The 16,702-nt window shown below is 49.2% G+C and overlaps 7 protein-coding genes across 7 annotated transcripts; 3 read left to right on the plus strand and 4 right to left on the minus strand.

Annotated features, from left to right (window-relative positions):
* Positions 1-69: 69 nt before the first annotated feature.
* BDV17DRAFT_288085 (WD40 repeat domain-containing protein) lies at positions 70-821 on the minus strand (the record flags this gene model as incomplete). Its single annotated transcript, XM_073761316.1, has 2 exons — positions 70-85; positions 121-821. The coding sequence occupies 2 exons, from the start codon at positions 819-821 to the stop codon at positions 70-72; spliced, it is 717 nt and encodes a 238-aa protein (XP_073619408.1).
* A 1,785-nt stretch (positions 822-2,606) lies between these two features.
* BDV17DRAFT_198186 (5'-methylthioadenosine/S-adenosylhomocysteine nucleosidase family protein) lies at positions 2,607-5,471 on the plus strand. Its single transcript, XM_073755223.1, has 3 exons — positions 2,607-2,856; positions 2,911-3,368; positions 3,434-5,471. Exons 1-3 carry the CDS (start codon positions 2,641-2,643, stop codon positions 5,373-5,375), a joined length of 2,616 nt encoding a protein of 871 aa, XP_073619409.1. The 5' UTR covers positions 2,607-2,640; the 3' UTR covers positions 5,376-5,471.
* Positions 5,472-6,048: 577 nt separating this feature from the next.
* Positions 6,049-7,073, plus strand: BDV17DRAFT_254698 (uncharacterized protein). Its single transcript, XM_073756812.1, has 3 exons — positions 6,049-6,613; positions 6,665-6,935; positions 6,993-7,073. The coding sequence occupies exon 1, from the start codon at positions 6,156-6,158 to the stop codon at positions 6,471-6,473; it is 318 nt and encodes a 105-aa protein (XP_073619410.1). The 5' UTR covers positions 6,049-6,155; the 3' UTR covers positions 6,474-6,613; positions 6,665-6,935; positions 6,993-7,073.
* A 128-nt stretch (positions 7,074-7,201) lies between these two features.
* BDV17DRAFT_279708 (feruloyl esterase) lies at positions 7,202-8,874 on the minus strand (the record flags this gene model as incomplete). Its single annotated transcript, XM_073759758.1, has 5 exons — positions 7,202-7,507; positions 7,585-8,108; positions 8,278-8,434; positions 8,487-8,747; positions 8,794-8,874. 5 exons carry the CDS (start codon positions 8,872-8,874, stop codon positions 7,202-7,204), a joined length of 1,329 nt encoding a protein of 442 aa, XP_073619411.1.
* A 1,182-nt stretch (positions 8,875-10,056) lies between these two features.
* On the minus strand, positions 10,057-12,132 carry BDV17DRAFT_288088 (non-ribosomal peptide synthetase; the record flags this gene model as incomplete). Its single annotated transcript, XM_073761317.1, has 2 exons — positions 10,057-11,903; positions 11,964-12,132. The coding sequence occupies 2 exons, from the start codon at positions 12,130-12,132 to the stop codon at positions 10,057-10,059; spliced, it is 2,016 nt and encodes a 671-aa protein (XP_073619412.1).
* Positions 12,133-12,575: 443 nt separating this feature from the next.
* BDV17DRAFT_300694 (putative phosphatidylserine decarboxylase) lies at positions 12,576-13,893 on the minus strand (the record flags this gene model as incomplete). The annotated part of the gene is made up of 1 exon (XM_073764114.1): positions 12,576-13,893. Exon 1 carries the CDS (start codon positions 13,881-13,883, stop codon positions 12,576-12,578), a length of 1,308 nt encoding a protein of 435 aa, XP_073619413.1. The 5' UTR covers positions 13,884-13,893.
* A 366-nt stretch (positions 13,894-14,259) lies between these two features.
* Positions 14,260-15,420, plus strand: BDV17DRAFT_288090 (uncharacterized protein; the record flags this gene model as incomplete). Its single annotated transcript, XM_073761318.1, has 2 exons — positions 14,260-14,598; positions 14,656-15,420. The coding sequence occupies 2 exons, from the start codon at positions 14,260-14,262 to the stop codon at positions 15,418-15,420; spliced, it is 1,104 nt and encodes a 367-aa protein (XP_073619414.1).
* Positions 15,421-16,702: the final 1,282 nt, after the last annotated feature.

The following is a 16,702-nucleotide window of genomic DNA, read 5'->3' on the forward strand; positions in this document are numbered from 1 at the left end:
CAGTTAGAATGGCCCTCCAGAGTGTGCTTGAGGGTGCCGGTGGCAGCATCCCAGAGCTTGATAGTTTGATCACCAGAGCCAGACGCTAGAAGCTGACCACTTGGTGAGAAGGCAACTGACTTAACTGAGTCAAAATGGCCCTCCAGAGTGTGGTGGAGGGTGCCGCTGGCGGGGTCCCAAATCTTGATAGTTTGATCATCAGAGCCAGACGCTAGAAGCTGGCCATTTGGGGAGAAGGCAACCGACATAACCCAACCTGAATGGCCCTCCAGAGTATGCTTGAGGGCACCAATGACAGGATTCCAGAGCTTGATGGTTTGATCATTAGAGCCAGATGCTAACAGCCAGCCATCTGGTGAGAAGGCAACTGACTGAACTGAGTCAAAATGGCCCTCCAGAGTGTGCTTGAGAATGTCGGTGGAAGGATCCCAGAGCTTGATAGTTTTATCATCAGAGCCAGACGCTAGAAGCTGGCCACTTGGTGAGAAGGTGACCGATAAAACCGCCTTGGAATGACCCTCCAAGGTTTGCAGCTCTGGACTCCAATTCTTTTCGACTCTTGGGCCTTTGGATAACCAATCGGGGACATCACTCTCAAAATTTCTCCTAACCACCTCTTCATATTTGCTCTGGCTGTCAAAGACGGAAACAGGGTTGCTGACGCTGGCGGGTGCGGATGGCTCCTCGAAAGACTCCTGGTACCCAATGCCATTTAAAAACGCATCCAACATATCTGTTTCAACATTCGGGTTTTTTGAAATATCCCGTATTTTCTCTTCTGTCAGCCGATTGTTTTCCGTTGTCTCTCCACCAGAACCCATGGCAGGTAACTCTTTTAGATCCCCCTGCTCAGATGCGATCGTAGATCTCGATCGCTCACTTTCTGTACTGATTGATCTTCCTGTATTGAAATATGGATGTTCTTCATAATAGCCATCGTACAAATCATTATCGGATTCATCCTCCCCTGGTGCCCATGGTAAGGACCTAAGGGAGAATGAGTGAAGATGCTCAGCAGTATGGTTCAGGACGGCGACTGAGTCTGGATCTTCAAAGCCACACAGGGGGCAAGAGTGTATCGACACCGATGTTTCCCGCTGCCAGGCAGAGGCCAACATAGGTATTTGCTGAGGTTTTATACCCCCTGAATGTCTTCCCTCTAGATGTTCGATGAATGCTGATTTCTCGTAGAATACTGGACGAGCACTCGAATCATTGCAGGCGAGGCACACCCAATATAAACTGCCTCCATGATCCGCGCACATATGCGACAGCCAGAGATTCTTGGTATGGTAAAGTTTTTCGGGGTAAGGGCAATCCTCTAGAATACATGTATAGGGAAGAATATCTCTGGAGAGATGTTTCCTAAATTCCTAGATGATTAGTCATGCTTAAAAATGCTCAAGGTATCATCACATACTTCCACTGACTTCCTCTACTCATAGAAGTTGGCAATGTCTGACAACAACAAGGGCACTGAAACACATTCTGATCGCTTCTAATTTGAGGAGGTCTTGGATACGTCACACGAGAGCTGATTGCAGAGATGACTGTGGTTGCCGGCTGAGCACTGGCCTGCGTTGGTAGCGCAATCGGATCCTGTACTTCGGTTGCGGTGGTTGCACTATAGACTTTTGGCACTCCATGCTCCTCTAAAGCCCCTTTGAGAGAATTGACAACAGGTGGTAGGGTTAATCTTCGGGGTGCCGGTATCGATGTTGAGGTAACATGATCTCTCTCGGACAATTTCATCGCATGCCGCTGGGCATATAGGAATCGATTTCTCCGTTTCAAATTTGCTTCAATGAGCCGTTGCTGAATAGCAGTCAAAGAGTGTGAATCGATCATAAGTGTATCATCTCTACATGAAAGCACTAGTATGCCCTGCGAAGAGGCCCTTGCCTGCAGGGTGCCATTCCTACTAGGCTTTACTAGCAGAAGCAGCTGGAGGTGTCGGGATAAAGCTTCAATATGTGGATGATCAGGGTCATAGGAAGCATCGGCCTTTTGGATGCGAGCATTTGTACCAGCTTTGCGAATCGAAACTGTGATCCTGCCGAGTTGGCGCATAATATCATTTACATCGTGCATAGCCTGGGATAGTTCAGGGGTTTGTGGTGTTACGTTGTGGGCCTTGCTTCCTGGTGAACAAGTCAGTTATGATTGCTTTCCTCGATATTAATGCCTTGATGATACCTATCTCAACGCACTTTTCCACAAATCCTTGCAGCATTCTCAAAAGGTTAACCACAAAGATTTTTGCGTCCGGGTTCGAGGACAGTCGAGCATCAAGGGATGCCTTTCCCACCTTCAAAGCACCGGCCCCATTAGCCCACAAGCTCAAGTCAGCGATGCAGTTCTCTGCCCATTCTTCCAAGATAGGTATAGCACCCACGCCTTGGAAAACCTGATGGCAGGCCAGTGTGGTATCGTATATGGTAAGTTGGTCTGTCATAACTCCTAATACAACATCAAAAATCTTGACATACCCGAGTTGGACGGTTTTCTCTCGATAATCGAGGTTTAGCTCAGCACGTGCTGCAGGTCGCCTAATTACCCCGCACTAGCGGACACCACTCTTGTCTGTTTTACATTCATCAACTTCAATTTATAACGCGCATAGAACCTTTATCATGCTTCATGGACAATTCAGATGTCCTAGATTTGGGCTGCCAGGTTCTACCGTGGATCAGCAACCAGCTCATTCTCATAGGGCAGCAGACTCGTAACAAGGTTTATGGTACGCTAGGATGTGAGCTGTTCGTTCTATCCCAGCAGGTAGCATCGATCAGTGAGACAGCAAGCGCGCGACAAAAGCTGTTGAAAATATTTGAACTTGTCAACAAAGCATGTTCAGTGGGTGTCGTTGTATACATACATTCAACCAGCCTTCACTAACACACTTTGTAGACGTCGCGAAACGAGACTGATCGATTTCGAGCTTTGAAGAGAATTCGTACTTACAAGGATTCCACGAGCAAAATCAGACAGACTGTCATCAAAGAGACACAGGAAAGCCTGGTACATTTTGTCCTACGAAACCCAGAATACCACACCCTTCTACGCCTGATCCCGGATTGCTTAACAGTGGATAAAACGGAGCCGTTGTATACAGAGGGATACGAGGATGACGGCGATCTCGGATATCCAGGACATCTGAATGAAATGCTTTACACGCAATTACAGACCTATGCTACGTGTCGCTGCCGCACTGGTCACCTGGAATGGATACGGCTGCGACTAAGCACCGACAGCCAAAACGGGGATGAAGATGTTTCATTTGAACTCGTCTTCAAAGCCAACTCTTTTGCTCCGACACATTCTCAATCATTTGTACAGTGGAAAGAGTCAAATGTTGTGGTTCCAAGGTGAGGCAGACAAGCGCCTGATCAAGCCAACAAATACAGCTAATGCTCAGGGCTGAGGTTCGCAGGCGGACTGATATTCAGAAGCAGAAGAAAGTTGGGTTCGCCACCCCGCCCCTTGAGCGTTTATCGCCGAAACAAAATAGCTCCCTGGCACAAAGAATGCGGCGACTAGCGCTGGGAGAGTTTTGCAAATTGATCGATGATCAGCTTGCAAATCCTGTTCAGTTTTATATCCAGTCAAACGTGCTTAAGGTTATTGAAACCCCTAACCCCAACCCCTCCCGTGGTATTTTTCCTTGTGAAGGACTTTCACTAGGGAAATGGCTTGAAAAGGTTCCTCATATCTCCAATAAGGGTAAGTCTCACCTAGCCTATACTATTGCCAAGTCCGTCTGGCAATATTACAATTCACCATGGATGACGTCACCCTGGACTCACGAGAACATTCAATTATTGAATGAAAAAACTGGCCTGACAGGCCAGGGTAAACCGCATCCATACCTGACGACAAAGTTGGCTCGAGGGGTTGTGAAGTCCAAGGACTTTAATCAAGCAAATGACCTCATGCACCAATATCCACATATTCTTTCCTTAGGAATCCTTCTCATTGAAATTGCGATCAAGCAGCCTTTGGCAAGTGAAGAGGGTTCTCACCCCTTGAGTGAAACTAAGATCAATGATTACTATACATGGGCGTGGACAACCGCCCAAAGAAGCAATCTGAAAGACACGGTGCATTCGCTGTACGAAGACGCCGTTAACAACTGTCTCAATCCTGAGCTGTTCGGTGGCTTTTCAATGGAGAAGCCTAGAGAGGTAGACGAAATCAGAGCACGACAGAATGCCCTCTATGAGAAAATTGTCGTCCCATTGAAAAGATTATCCGACGCCTACCGAGATGACTGGGATATCCCAAGTCTTTCCACGACGAACACAACAAGAGCAATTTCTCACCAAGTCATCTCAAACAAGACTATTACTGCCTCAGGGTCTCCTCTTCAGGCAGATTTCACGGTTGCGATATTCTGTGCCTTGCCGCTAGAAGTCGATGCAGTTAGTGTTCTTTTTGATGGGTTCTGCCAAGACTCTGCCCTTTATCAGAACGCGCCAGGAGACTCAAATACATACACCCTCGGTCAAATGGGTCGCCATCACGCCGTCTTAGTCCACCTTCCAGGTATGGGGAAGAGCGTTGCATCCCAAGCTGCCTCGTCTATACGATCAACCTATCCGAACATCAAACTCGCCTTGGTGGTCGGAGTTTGTGGCGGCGTTCCATATAAGAACGGACACGAGGAGATTATTCTCGGTGATATAGTGATCAGTGATGGGATTGTCCAGCATGATTTTGGCAGAAGAGTACCGGGGGTGTTTCTTCGCAAGACATCTGTCACCGATGAACTTGGTCGGCCTAACGTGGCGATACGAGGTTTTCTTTCAAAAATCAAGACGACGATGGCACGAAAGCGGATTGGTAGCAATGTGGAGACATATCTGAAAGTCATTAATCAGGCCCTTGGCACTGGCACCGCCCAGTATCCAGGGATAGAGTACGATGAGCTATTTCAGTCTACTCATCGGCATAAACATCATGACCCCCTTGCTTGCATCAGCTGTGCCCACTCTGCCAATAGCACAGTCTGTGATAAAGTGTTTGATCTACCTTGTGATCAATTGAAATGTCACAAGGATAAACTTGTTCGACGCAAACGGCTTCAGACTGCACTTACTCAAGGACATACGCCTTCTCCCACTATTCATATTGGTCTTATCGCATCTGGGGATACAGTCATGAAATCTGGGCAAGATAGAGATCTCGTCGCTATGCGAGATAATGTGTTAGCTTTTGAAATGGAGGGCGTAGGGGTCTGGGATAGTCTACCCTGCCTGGTGGTCAAAGGGGTCTGTGATTATGCTGACAGCCATAAAAATAAAATATGGCAACCGTATGCTGCAGCAACAGGTGCTGCCTGTATGAAAGCTTTACTAGATGAGTGGATGTTCTGATGTAATCATGAACATAATGATGCTTCATATAATTTCTGGGACTTCCTGATCGCTGTAGAGCCATCTAGAGGCTGCCGATCCCAATTCTTGAGCGCTTGTTGCGGTAGAGATAGAGCTGGTCAGGAACGACGGTGATCTTTGCTCAATCGTGACCCCTAGATCACCAATAGGACTAGTTCTTTCTTCACCTCTTATTTGATATCCAATGTTAGGTTCAGTGTTCCCGAAACAGGTTCCTCTGTTTGTAAAGGCTCGATTACGGTGCTGTCTGGAGACCCGGTGTCCGGCGGTCCATCAAACAGCGGCGGCAGATCAGATTCACCAAAATAGGAAACAAAGATATCACGCTGGATTGCAAGAGAGGTTGGATGGGCCTGCGGCACTGGCGTATATTTGTACGTGATATCAATGAACAAGAACATCTGGTGCATCCTCATAATGCTTGGACAATGCTTGGACAATGCTCGGCTACATCACATCGAAATTTCTTTTGGTTGAATTTCGAGGTTAGTAGTAAACTTGGGTTGGCCTCGAGATGCAATTCAAAGCTGTTCGAAAATCCTGTGGTTGTACCCAGTGTTCAAGAACCTTTTCTATAACACGTCTCTCGTCCGTTTGGCTTCGTCGATAATTGAATAGTCATAAACGCCAACCATCTTTTGAGACTTCTTCTCTAGAAGCTCCCAAAATGTGTACCATGATACTCGGCCTGGTCCCAAAGAATGAAAAATCGGTTTTGAGAATTGCTCCCCAAGGGTTTTTTTCGAGTAAGCCAAGGTTATGAGCCGTAATGACATCCTCAGCCAACGGCTCGCGAGCGATGAGAGTAAGCAGTTCAAGGGTGCTTTGACTTCCCTGATTTTGAAGCTTTTTTTTTTAATTTGCGGTCGAGTAACTGCCCACTGCGCACTCTTGTCGAGGGTATGGATAAAATCACGTATGGCTTTAATACCCGGATTGTCAAAGGTATTCAAAGTCAACTCTACAAGGTTGTCGGAATGCACTGCCCTTAAGCTTCCTTATTCTTTTCTGCTTCTGATCGCCAGGATTTGGGCCGTAACGGCGCCTCCTGCTGTTCTGTTCTGCGGGCCTGGGTGATTGAATCGGCGAGTTCAAGGTCTGGCAGAGTTCCCGGTTCAGGGGATCGAGTCGGGAAGGAATTAACATCGTTATTTATGGCCATCTCCGCGTCTCTAGGGGTTCCCGAGGAAATCTTTGACGGGGTTCTTGACGGCTACCTGGTGATGCTAATTTAGCACAGTATTCGTAGGTTCTTGATTATAACTAACATGCAAGGCGCCGCTAATAGGAGTCAAAAGCGGGTGGCAGGTTGGCTACTATCGGGTGAAGGAGCGAAATATATGATAACAGTTACATGCCGGCTTGTGAGAGGCAGGATGTCAAGACAAGAGAGATGTCACAGGGAGAGGCTGCCAAGAGGGATGACAGCCGCTCGATGGCCGCGCCATCCAACCTCGACTAACTATGGCACAAGGGTCTAGCTGGCGACAGAGAGGTCGGGCGTGACCGAGCAGGAAGCGAGAGGCCGCATCAGCAAGGCTGGGCATTCAGGTTAGCTGGGTAAAAAATAGAGGGCTTCAGGGGCGCTAAACATACAACAGCATGGATTCGCGGGTGGTCACCCACCATACTACTAACCCAGCAGCCACTAAACTTCAAAGGTCGACAAATAATAAACCAGCCAACCAACCAACCACTCATTTCAATTCCGGCTGTCATGTATTAAGGCCCTATCCCCCCTTGGCAGATACATTCTGGGATGCAATCTTCAGCTAAATTATTGGCTTTCCGTGCAAGACCAGCATTTAACAGCGGTCGCATCTCCACTCTTTGCTGTACTGAGACTTTTGTGGGAAGGGACACAAGATGCGGTTCCACTCCACCCCCTTGGAGTCAACGAAGCTGACAGGGGAGCTCTCTGGCGCGGTCCCGTTCTCAACCCAGGCACGGAGCTGGTCGAATATCGCAGTGGGTTGTCCACCTGTGCCGCCGAAGCAAAGGCTCCAGCCTGGGATCTCGAAATATCGATAGAATTTGCCAACATCAGGGAGAAGTGACCTGACGTTCTCGTAGTAATCCACAGAGTTGCGGATTGGGATGTGACTGTCAGCCTGTTATGCAGTCTTAGTCAGAAATTCTGTTACATAGATAGCACACACAGTTTCAGAAGGATAGTAGATAGCCTTACCACGCCGTGGACTGTTATCATCTTGCCTCCAGCGTCCCTGAATTTCGACAAGTCCGGGTCGTTTGTGGCGAAAAGAGGCGCGTACTCTCGAGCCCCCTCAAGCACCATCTCAACAAACTTCTCCACCGTGAGCTTGCTCAAATCAATGTTTGAGTCTTTGCCTATCCACAGTCGCAAGAACTGATCGGGAAGGCCATTGGGGCTGCTTTGACATCTGCTGATGTCGACCATTGGGTCTTTGGCATCGAGCGGAGACACCCACTGCTGGCCAGGGACATTAGGCTGGGAAGCCCAGCTGTCGTTGCGCGAGCAGTCCGTATTTGCAATACCAAGGAATCTACGGGTGACGCCTGTAAAGTCACACCCGGGAGTGTAGGGGTTTGTTATTTGTTCCCCTTGGGGAGTGACAACACCCTTCCACAATGCTTTGATAACAGTGGCCGCAGCAGAGCTGATTTTCACCTTTGAATCGATCTGAGAGCAATGTGTGAGGGTGCCAACCAGCACGCTCGGATTAAAGGTGGCTAGGCAGCTTTCCACGTCTGTTATTACCCATCGACTATACCATCTAGGCCATCGCAGACCTCGATGGCGGCTTGAGTGATTGCATCCATCTCGCACGTGTACGGATATTCGCCCAGTATGTTCATCTGCAGGTGCGGCCAGAACATTGATGGAAGTAAAGTGGGATACTCAACAGCTGGTGCTGCAGCGGAGATGCCGTCGTACGCCTCGGATATTGTTGTGCGAGCTTCAGACCCTGACGCCCGCCGCCAGAGCATCCATTCCAATATGAATACAGTGGGGGCTTGCCATAGAAAGTTTTGGCGAGAGGTTTGCTGATGATGGCCTTTTCCCTTGGTCAGAGATTATAAGGTGTTGTAAAGACTGGTAACACTTACCTGCTCGTTTAGAGAGACAGATGCAAAGTTTCGAAGGGTATACTGATCGACGTTTCCAGGACTCCGGAGAATATAGGTGGAGTCCATACCAGTGTTGAGGCCGACTGGGCCGAGTCCTCCATCTGTGCTGCTCGTGAGGTATCCTTCCCCGATAGCGCCAGTCCTAATGTGGTCTGACATGAACCAACGTCCCGCAGTAAACCCGCCACCACCGGCGCCGAGGTATCTTTCGTTCCAATTTTCCTTATCGGGAAGCCAGGCCTCGACAATTACCCGGTCATCAGTGCCGGGGGTGGGTATAAGTCACAGTGACATTGCAGAAGTCGACATTTTCCACGTTGGCATCGGGTTGGACAGTTCGGTAGTTCTCAGACGCGAATTGGGTCATGCCCAAGACAGGAGCCACGTCGATAGAGTAAGAGACCACGTGATCTATAGTGGCTTGGCCACACACTACTCCAAATCCTGAAAGCTCAACCCCTCATTGTATCCAACAATCAATCAACGATCTATCGAAGAGAGCTCATCCCGGGCACGGTGCCCGGACGAGAGAACCATTGGCATCCGCTCCTTGCATGCATATTTCATAACACTTTTGAACCGTGGAAATAGCAGAAAAATTCTGCATAAACCTCGGTGATCGGAGGTTGTCAATCCGATATCCTAAATAGGCAGGTCGTACCGTCGACATTAGTTGAATCAACAACTTCCTCTTCAGAAATCAGTGAACCGCATACGGCGTGTAATACCCATCATGGGTACCAGCTTCAGACTACCCATTACCCGCCCATTGGTGGGTTTGGGCCTACCCATAATGGGTAGCCCATGGGCCTGCCGAGGTCTACAAGGAATATAGGATAACAAAAAGGAACGGATAGAAGTAAGAAAAGCCCTTTCTATTTATGTCAGAGGTAGAGGAATATTGATTGCAGCCTGGTTTATATAGTATTCTGTAGCTCACCCTTCTTACCCCCACTCACCCTGGTGGGTGATATTCTCACCGAATTCTCACCCATCTCACCTATACTCACCCATGATTTAGCGCCTGTCACTCATAAAGCAGCGACACCCTCGGGGCTCATTTAACTTCTGGCCACGTTTATCAGTGTGGCTTAAGTACGGCTGAGCGGACGGGAAGCCCTGGACTCCACGCCCTGTGGTCGTATGTGCTTATTTCAACCAAAGCAAGCTCTATATGGGATACACTGAATGCTAACTGGGTGAGTTTGGGGAAACCAATATAGTTGTTGATCATGATGACTCCAAGTACTTGTAGAAAGGCGCTGAGAAGAGGATAGCTGAAACGGAGTATAGTGCCTTTGTGAATCTTCTTCAGGTCTGCTATTTTATTGATGGAGCTGGGCATGCTGTGGGGTTGATGATAATGCAGAGGCGCTCCTTGGGATACCTACTGATGATTTGAAAGTCCGTTATGAGTTGGGTTGCTAAGCATAAAGCGTAACTGGTATAAGGATTAGAGATTAGGTATAGTTGTTCACATTAACTGCCAAATGTCTCATGAATTTGTAGGAATAGTAATCGACTTCCTGGTTACAGTCTGGACATACGTCTACTTCGGTAACACCTGTTTTCCCAAGCTCGACAAGTGCAGCTGAGCAATTTCATCCAATGTCATCGATTCTCCCAATTGACGCAATTTGCGCCTGTTCGTTTTTCCCGCCGCCGTTAGCGGGATTTTGTCCACTGCTATGTACACAGCAGGAATGAATGTTTGTGGGACATGCTCGGCCAAAGCTCCAAGACCCCCTGTGAGTGTTTGAAGGGCTATCTGCCACCCAGTTCCGGTAGATAGAGCTGCTGCATTGCCAATTGCCAGGAACGCTGCCAGGACTGGCATGCCATGTCCCACGGGAGTGATCATCTCAGCAACGACGTCGACACTCTCTGTTAGGAGTCTGCGCACATGGTACTCAACCTCCGAGAGTTCAACTCGTTCAGCGCAAATCTGGACCTGGGTGTCCTTGCGGCCAAGGATCACTATCCCCCCATCTCGATTGCTCCGGACCAAGTCACCAGTCTTGTATAGTCTAGTCTGACGTCCCGGAAAGCCGATACAGCCGCGTTGCAACCATGTAGGTGTAACAAAGGGATAAGGGGTGATGCCCTCGCCGACATATCTGTCCATCAATATAGGACCTTCAATAAGTAGTTCGCCAATAGCACCCGGGGGCATGAGCCTGTTGTGGTTATGAGGATCAACAACCCATCGCAGAGAGAAAGCCGAGGACCCGGCAAATCCTGTGCAGAACGACTTTGGATCAATGACACATGAGGCAGCTGATGGGCCTTCGGCAGGACCATAGAAGTTGTACAGGGTCACTTTTCCGGTCCACCTAGAGACGACATCCTTGGGTAGTATCTCGCCTTCCAGTGCCAGCTGCTTCAACGTCGGGACGGAATCTGGATTCAAGCCTCTGGCTATGGTGGGTGTCAGGTAAACTGAGTTTCCCTGGAATGCCTCCAGAGCGAGCGGACAGCAATTGATGCCCTCATCTTCGAGCGGGATACAGAGACAGCCACCTGCTGTTAAAACGGCGATTGTTTCCATCATGCTCACATCGAACTCATACGATGCAGTCTGGAAGTGTCTTGTTTCGGGCCCCATGGACAAGACGTCTTTCATATCTCTGCAATTCGTCGCCAGCGCATCGTGTGTCCAGACAATACCTTTCGGCCGGCCTGTACTCCCTGATGTGAACAGTCGGACTGCTTCTTGGCCCGGCGAGCAATCAGAAAGAAGACAATTCCCACTGTTCTCCTGAGCCAGAAGCTCATGCAAACCGCACGTAGGCACGATATCTCTCAGCCAGCTTGGCGCGGTTAGTCCAACGAGGGCAAAGAGTGGCTTATCGACGCTCAAGATGGCCTCGATTCGACCCCTGGGAATTGATCTCGCCAATTGAAGGAAAACGCCACCGGCCTTTAGCACCCCAAGGATTGCTACGGGCATCCATTTCGACTTTTCAAAGTAGAGAGGCACGACGGCATCTTTTTTGACGCCCATCCTCGCCAGACCAGCTGCTACTCCTGTTGCAAGGTCGTCTAGCTCCTTATATGTGAAGGATCCGTCTCTGGCATACACTGCCGTCGCCTCTGGTTGCTCCCTGGCGTTGAGTTGAATCGATTTGTGGACGGGGGTTTTGACTGCAGGGGGAACAATGGAGTTTCTCTTCCAGGTTTCCACAAGCTCTTGCTCGCCGATTATGTCGAGATCAGTCAACATAATGGTTCCAGCTTCGGGAGAGGCCAATTGCTGAAGAACTCTCTGTATTGCACGGCCCATTACCTCAGCATTGTCTAGCCCAAACTCTTCCGAAAAGCCAACACCCATTTGCAAGTCCAATCCTCGCATAGTGCAGTGCAGCATGATCACAGTATTCTTGTTCCTGGCGCCCTCTATGTGCTGTCACTTAGCTCGCGATCCGGGACCATGGCTTCATCAATTTCTCTCCTTACCTCTTTCATGGACCACCCGGAACTTCCGGGGAAGATCATTCTCGGAATAGTTTGTTTTAAGTGGGCTCTCGATGCCAATCTGCCTCACCAGTTGCTGCAGGAGATCTCCCACACACACGTCTGGTCCAACAGACGCGCGCACTCGGAATGTTGAGCCGGTGCTGTCCATTACCACCCAGAAACCCACTTCATGGCGGTAAAGCCATCTCGCTTCTATCACGGACCATGCCGCAGCTACCAGTAGCTCAGGAGTAGCCAACAAGCCCCGCGGTTCGACTCTGACCTTGTGTAATGGAGTTGATCTCAATTCGATCGCGACCAATTCGTGACGAGTAAGCGCTTCAGAGCGTACCATTTTGTATACTGGAGATTCAGATCCTATGCAAAATGAAAGAAGAGGAAGTCTCCCAAGGCAAATACGTGTTAAGAACTTCGAAAGTCTTCGGAGGACAATTCCGCAAGCGGCATTAAAATAGAGTCACGCCATGCCACGAACCGGGATATAGCAAGTGTGCATCCCAAGTCACTACAACTAGGTACAGATTCCAGTAGATCCAAGGCAACCAGATCTAACAAATTGACTATTCAATCGTAGAATACACCGTGTCATTTTTACGCGAAACAACGAGCAAGGAGACTGCGCACCGGGATATTATTCTCTCGCCGTTGATCTTCAGCCCAAGGCTCAAACTGCACATTCACCCCTTCCCTAAAGAGCAGACAGTGTGTTGAGCCTCCGTAATGGAAGGATCCTATTTCATCCCCTGCCTCCACGTAGTCGCCCGCTTTGACGAACGCCTCGCACGATGAAACCTCGCCCATACCAACCCCCACGAAGCAGATTAACCCTACGCGCTGATCTGCTGCGTCAATAAAAACCGCAGCGCGTGTTGCAACAGCCGCCAGATAGTTCTGTGATTTTTCCATGGACAGAATATCCGACATTGGGAGCTGCGAGAAGTAAGTCCCGTCGATATAGAGGATCTTCCGGATGACGCCCGAGACAGGAGAATGCCAGCGGTGATAGCTCAGTGCAGAAAGGTATGCTTGGTAGACTGTCCCTCTTACAAAGTGTTCACTTAGAGGGTCATTGTCCAGCATAGAACGCACCGAGTACGATTTGCCTTTCAAGTTCAACCCGATTTCGGCGCTATAGCCCAAGGGGTGCCGGGCTATCTGCCACGGTCTTGATTCGCAGGCATTGAGGACCGCATATCCCGCACGTTCAACGAGGATCTCGCGAGAAGGAGTCGGTCGGACGCCGGGCTTTAACGTGCGCGAAAAGAATGCGTCCCAGGACGCGAACCCAAACGTGTTCGGATCTGTCGGATCCGGACACTCGAAGATATCGGTGAAGTTTTGTCGTGCTTCTGTTGGGCTGTTCGCCACGTCTTCCAGCTTTGCGAGTGCCGAGCGAGACAGCCATCCATCCTTTGCATTAAGTGCATACAGCGATTGTGGGGAATCCAGGAACTGGGCCCATCTCTTCAAAACAAGTCTCAGGTGCTCATTGACCGTGGCTTGCTTGAATAGCTGACGGCCGCTGGGCGTTTCCATCAGGACCATGAGCACGAGATTGAACGGAAGACCGCGGAGATTATTAGGAGAATCGGCGTCTTCCCATTCCGGGGAGCGGGTCAAGATATAATCGAAGAGCCTCATGAGGATCTCAATATTGCCTATAGCAAGATAGGCCGGATGGGCTCTCCCGGCCCTCACCAGCTCTTTTGTCTCTGCGAACATGGAGACACACAAGTGGTTTAACCTCTGGTCGCTTTCTAGCAAGTATCCCAAGGCCGATACAGCTGGGTCCAGGGAATCGCCGGTCAATTCTTGTTCCATATCTGCAATGATGCTTTGCATTCGGTTGGTTGCAGCACTGTCTCGTGGAATATCACCATGAGCGTCTCCAATAGCCATAGTGAAGGAGTATAATGGATAGCGGTGCATGGGCGTGCAGCACCTTGCTATTCTTCCAGACGGCACTTATAATTTGTCCCAACCTTTCCGTTTGCCGACTATGCCCGATATCCACTTTTGCATTGCCCTGTCGAAGCTCGTTTATGAGCACCTCCGGCCTACAAATCCGAGTTGCATCGTCTAGGCTCTCTCGAACGGCTTCTATGACGAATGTGGCATCCCTTGTATTTCTGAAAGAGGAAATGCTACGCCAGTCCGGCCGGCCCAATAACCCGGAACAATCAGCATCGACGCATGCAAATTTTACTTTCCGAACACTTCCAGATAAATTAATGTCCTCGTCACCCCTATAATCACCACCATCCTGTCGCCCCTCATGTTCCGATATATCGCAGGCCTTGTCCTACTCCCCTGCGCCGCAGCCCCTTTCTACTTCTCGGAGCAGACCAACCATGCGGACCGCGAGGCCTTCTTTTGTGTCCTTAAAAGCTATGTCCTCGGTTTTGCCGTGGCGCTGTTCTGCACCTACGTGGTCCCCCTCCGCCATTGTCCATCCAACCCCCTTCTCAGCCACATGGTAAAACGGCGCAAGGAAGCCAACGAGCAAAATAAAATTCAGGGACCAGACGTGGACACGGCCTATGGTCTTGAAAATCTATGGTTTAATGCGGACTTGATGCCACAGACTCTGTGGGTGAATCTAGGGTACTGGGAGGTATGCATTCTCCCCTTGTTTAGCGAAGGTGGCCGACCCTTAATCTAACTTCCCCAGAACGCAACGCACCCCACCGAGGCATGCGCCAATCTCTTTCACAAACTCCTGGAGAAGTCGCACATCAGCACCCAGGAACATTTCTCAATGGTAGAAGTTGGCTGTGGCTGCGCCGAAACAGCCCAGGTCCTTTTCAAAGACTACGCCCGCCAATGCACCCAATGGGTCGGACTCACGCTCAGTCCAATCCAAGTCCAAATCGCAGATACCAGGCTCCGAAACTCACAGGCACAGGAATCCAAGTACCGGATCTTCCAAGCGGACGCAGCAGATCCCGAGTCGTGGAGCGCTGAAATTCGCGATTCTGTGCGTTCGTTACAAAATCCCTGGCTTGTGGCTCTGGACACGTTAGTTGATTTCCGGCCGTCGAGGAAGGCTGTTCTCTCCCACGCCCGGAACGAATTAGGCGCTTCGGTGGCTATTACAGACCACCTTAAGAAGGAAGATGTATCAGCTCTTGACCGCATCAAACTCTGGGCATCTTTCCGTCTCCTCGATACACCTCTAGACCGTGTTCTTACCAGAAGACAATATGTGGCGTTACTTGTGAAGTGTGGGTATAAAAGGGAGAATATCTCGATTATTCCGTACACGGAACATGTCTATGCCCCGTATAGTCGGTTTATTGGCGAGCAGGGTCGGCGGTGGCAGGATATGGGGGGCAGTAAGTGGGATTATATGGACTTTTCTCTCGCCGGGTTTGTAACAGGGTGGTGGGCGAAGAGTGGGTTGGTTGAGGCTTGCATGATTATTGCAAGAGCCTGACTCTTGTCTTCATTATTATCAGGTATTTGGAGTACTAAAAATGACTGGCGCACTTCAACATTAATAGCAAATATTCCAATATAAACGACTGCTGACCTCTTCATATGCAATGTCTATTTTCGTAACGTACAACACTCTACAACTACATTTAGATGGGAAACAAATGCTTACGGTAAGGGGAGGAAAGATTCCAAATGATGTTTAATATAGCTTTGTGATATCGGCTGCGGATCGCTACTGGCGAGGTCGGGCTAGCTTCAACTCGCGGCCAGCGAGGTCGTGAGCTAAAGCCACCGACCTCGGCGGGAGTGCAGCCCCTGTCCTTCCTGGCCGCGCTGTGGTAGATAAATAGCGGTAGGAAGCCCGCCTCACGAGGGAAGGGCAAGCGACTGTCGAGGCCTCGACGCAGGGGATGTTCGCCACCACCCTCGGGACACCCTGTGCTCCCCAGAGTCTACGGTATCTTGGCGGAGTCTATAGCAGAATCTATAGCATTTTCTCCAGAATCTATATTAATATCTTGAATTTATAATAGTCTATACCTGGTAGTACTGTATTATCCCTGAAGTAGACTGCGGCAACATCCGCGATATATGCAAATCCGCATATCCGCGGATATGGATGTAATCTGATATCCAAATATCCGCAACGATACGATATGGATAGACAAACAGTGCAAACTTGACTAAATCTGTTGCTATATAATTTATACCTGTTTGTATGTTATTTATAGGTAGGGGGTGTATCCAAATCAGCATTTGAATAAGATAATCTTAGTATTAAGGTATTAGGCTGTATCTAGAAGTCTTCTAAATTACTATCTAACTATAGTTTGATAATCTTATAATCCTCAAACCCCCTTGGGGCCTTACAAACCCTCTTAGTTCCCCGTGCTAGTACCTTAGGGCAAGGGGTACTCAGTCTCGTTACCTAGCTTATAGGGCTGTTATACATGCTATTCTTCTTGCTATCTATTATCCTCTGTCCCTATCCCTATATACTATCGTTTAGCTGGCTATTCTTGTATTTCAGTCTCAATATCACCAGTATTATCCTCTTTATTATTACTGACAGGCTCAAAATCTACCAGTAGCTGAACAAAAGCTCTCTCCTCCTCGATAATAGCAACCTCACTAGCTGGAAGTATTACACGCCGTAGGCGGTTCATTGATTCTGAAGAGGAAGTTGTTGATTCAACTAAGTCGCCCGTCGAACAAGTAACGTAATCCACGGGCGAACCGCGCTTACGGGCGAACCGCGCCTTTTCTGCCACTTCCCCATG

This window comes from Aspergillus undulatus (assembly GCF_047715775.1).
Source record: "Aspergillus undulatus strain CBS 261.88 unplaced genomic scaffold BDV17scaffold_6, whole genome shotgun sequence".
NCBI lineage: Eukaryota > Fungi > Ascomycota > Eurotiomycetes > Eurotiales > Aspergillaceae > Aspergillus > Aspergillus undulatus.

Bases quoted from the DNA above. Each gene is read 5' to 3' on its own strand.
- BDV17DRAFT_198186 (XM_073755223.1), top strand. From the start codon at position 2,641: ATGGACAATTCAGATGTCCTAGATTTGGGCTGCCAGGTTCTACCGTGG. The intron at 2,857-2,910 runs GTGGGTGTCGTT...CACACTTTGTAG, and splicing joins TTGTCAACAAAGCATGTTCA to ACGTCGCGAAACGAGACTGA. The intron at 3,369-3,433 runs GTGAGGCAGACA...TGAGGTTCGCAG, and splicing joins TCAAATGTTGTGGTTCCAAG to GCGGACTGATATTCAGAAGC.
- BDV17DRAFT_254698 (XM_073756812.1), top strand. From the start codon at position 6,156: ATGAGCCGTAATGACATCCTCAGCCAACGGCTCGCGAGCGATGAGAGT.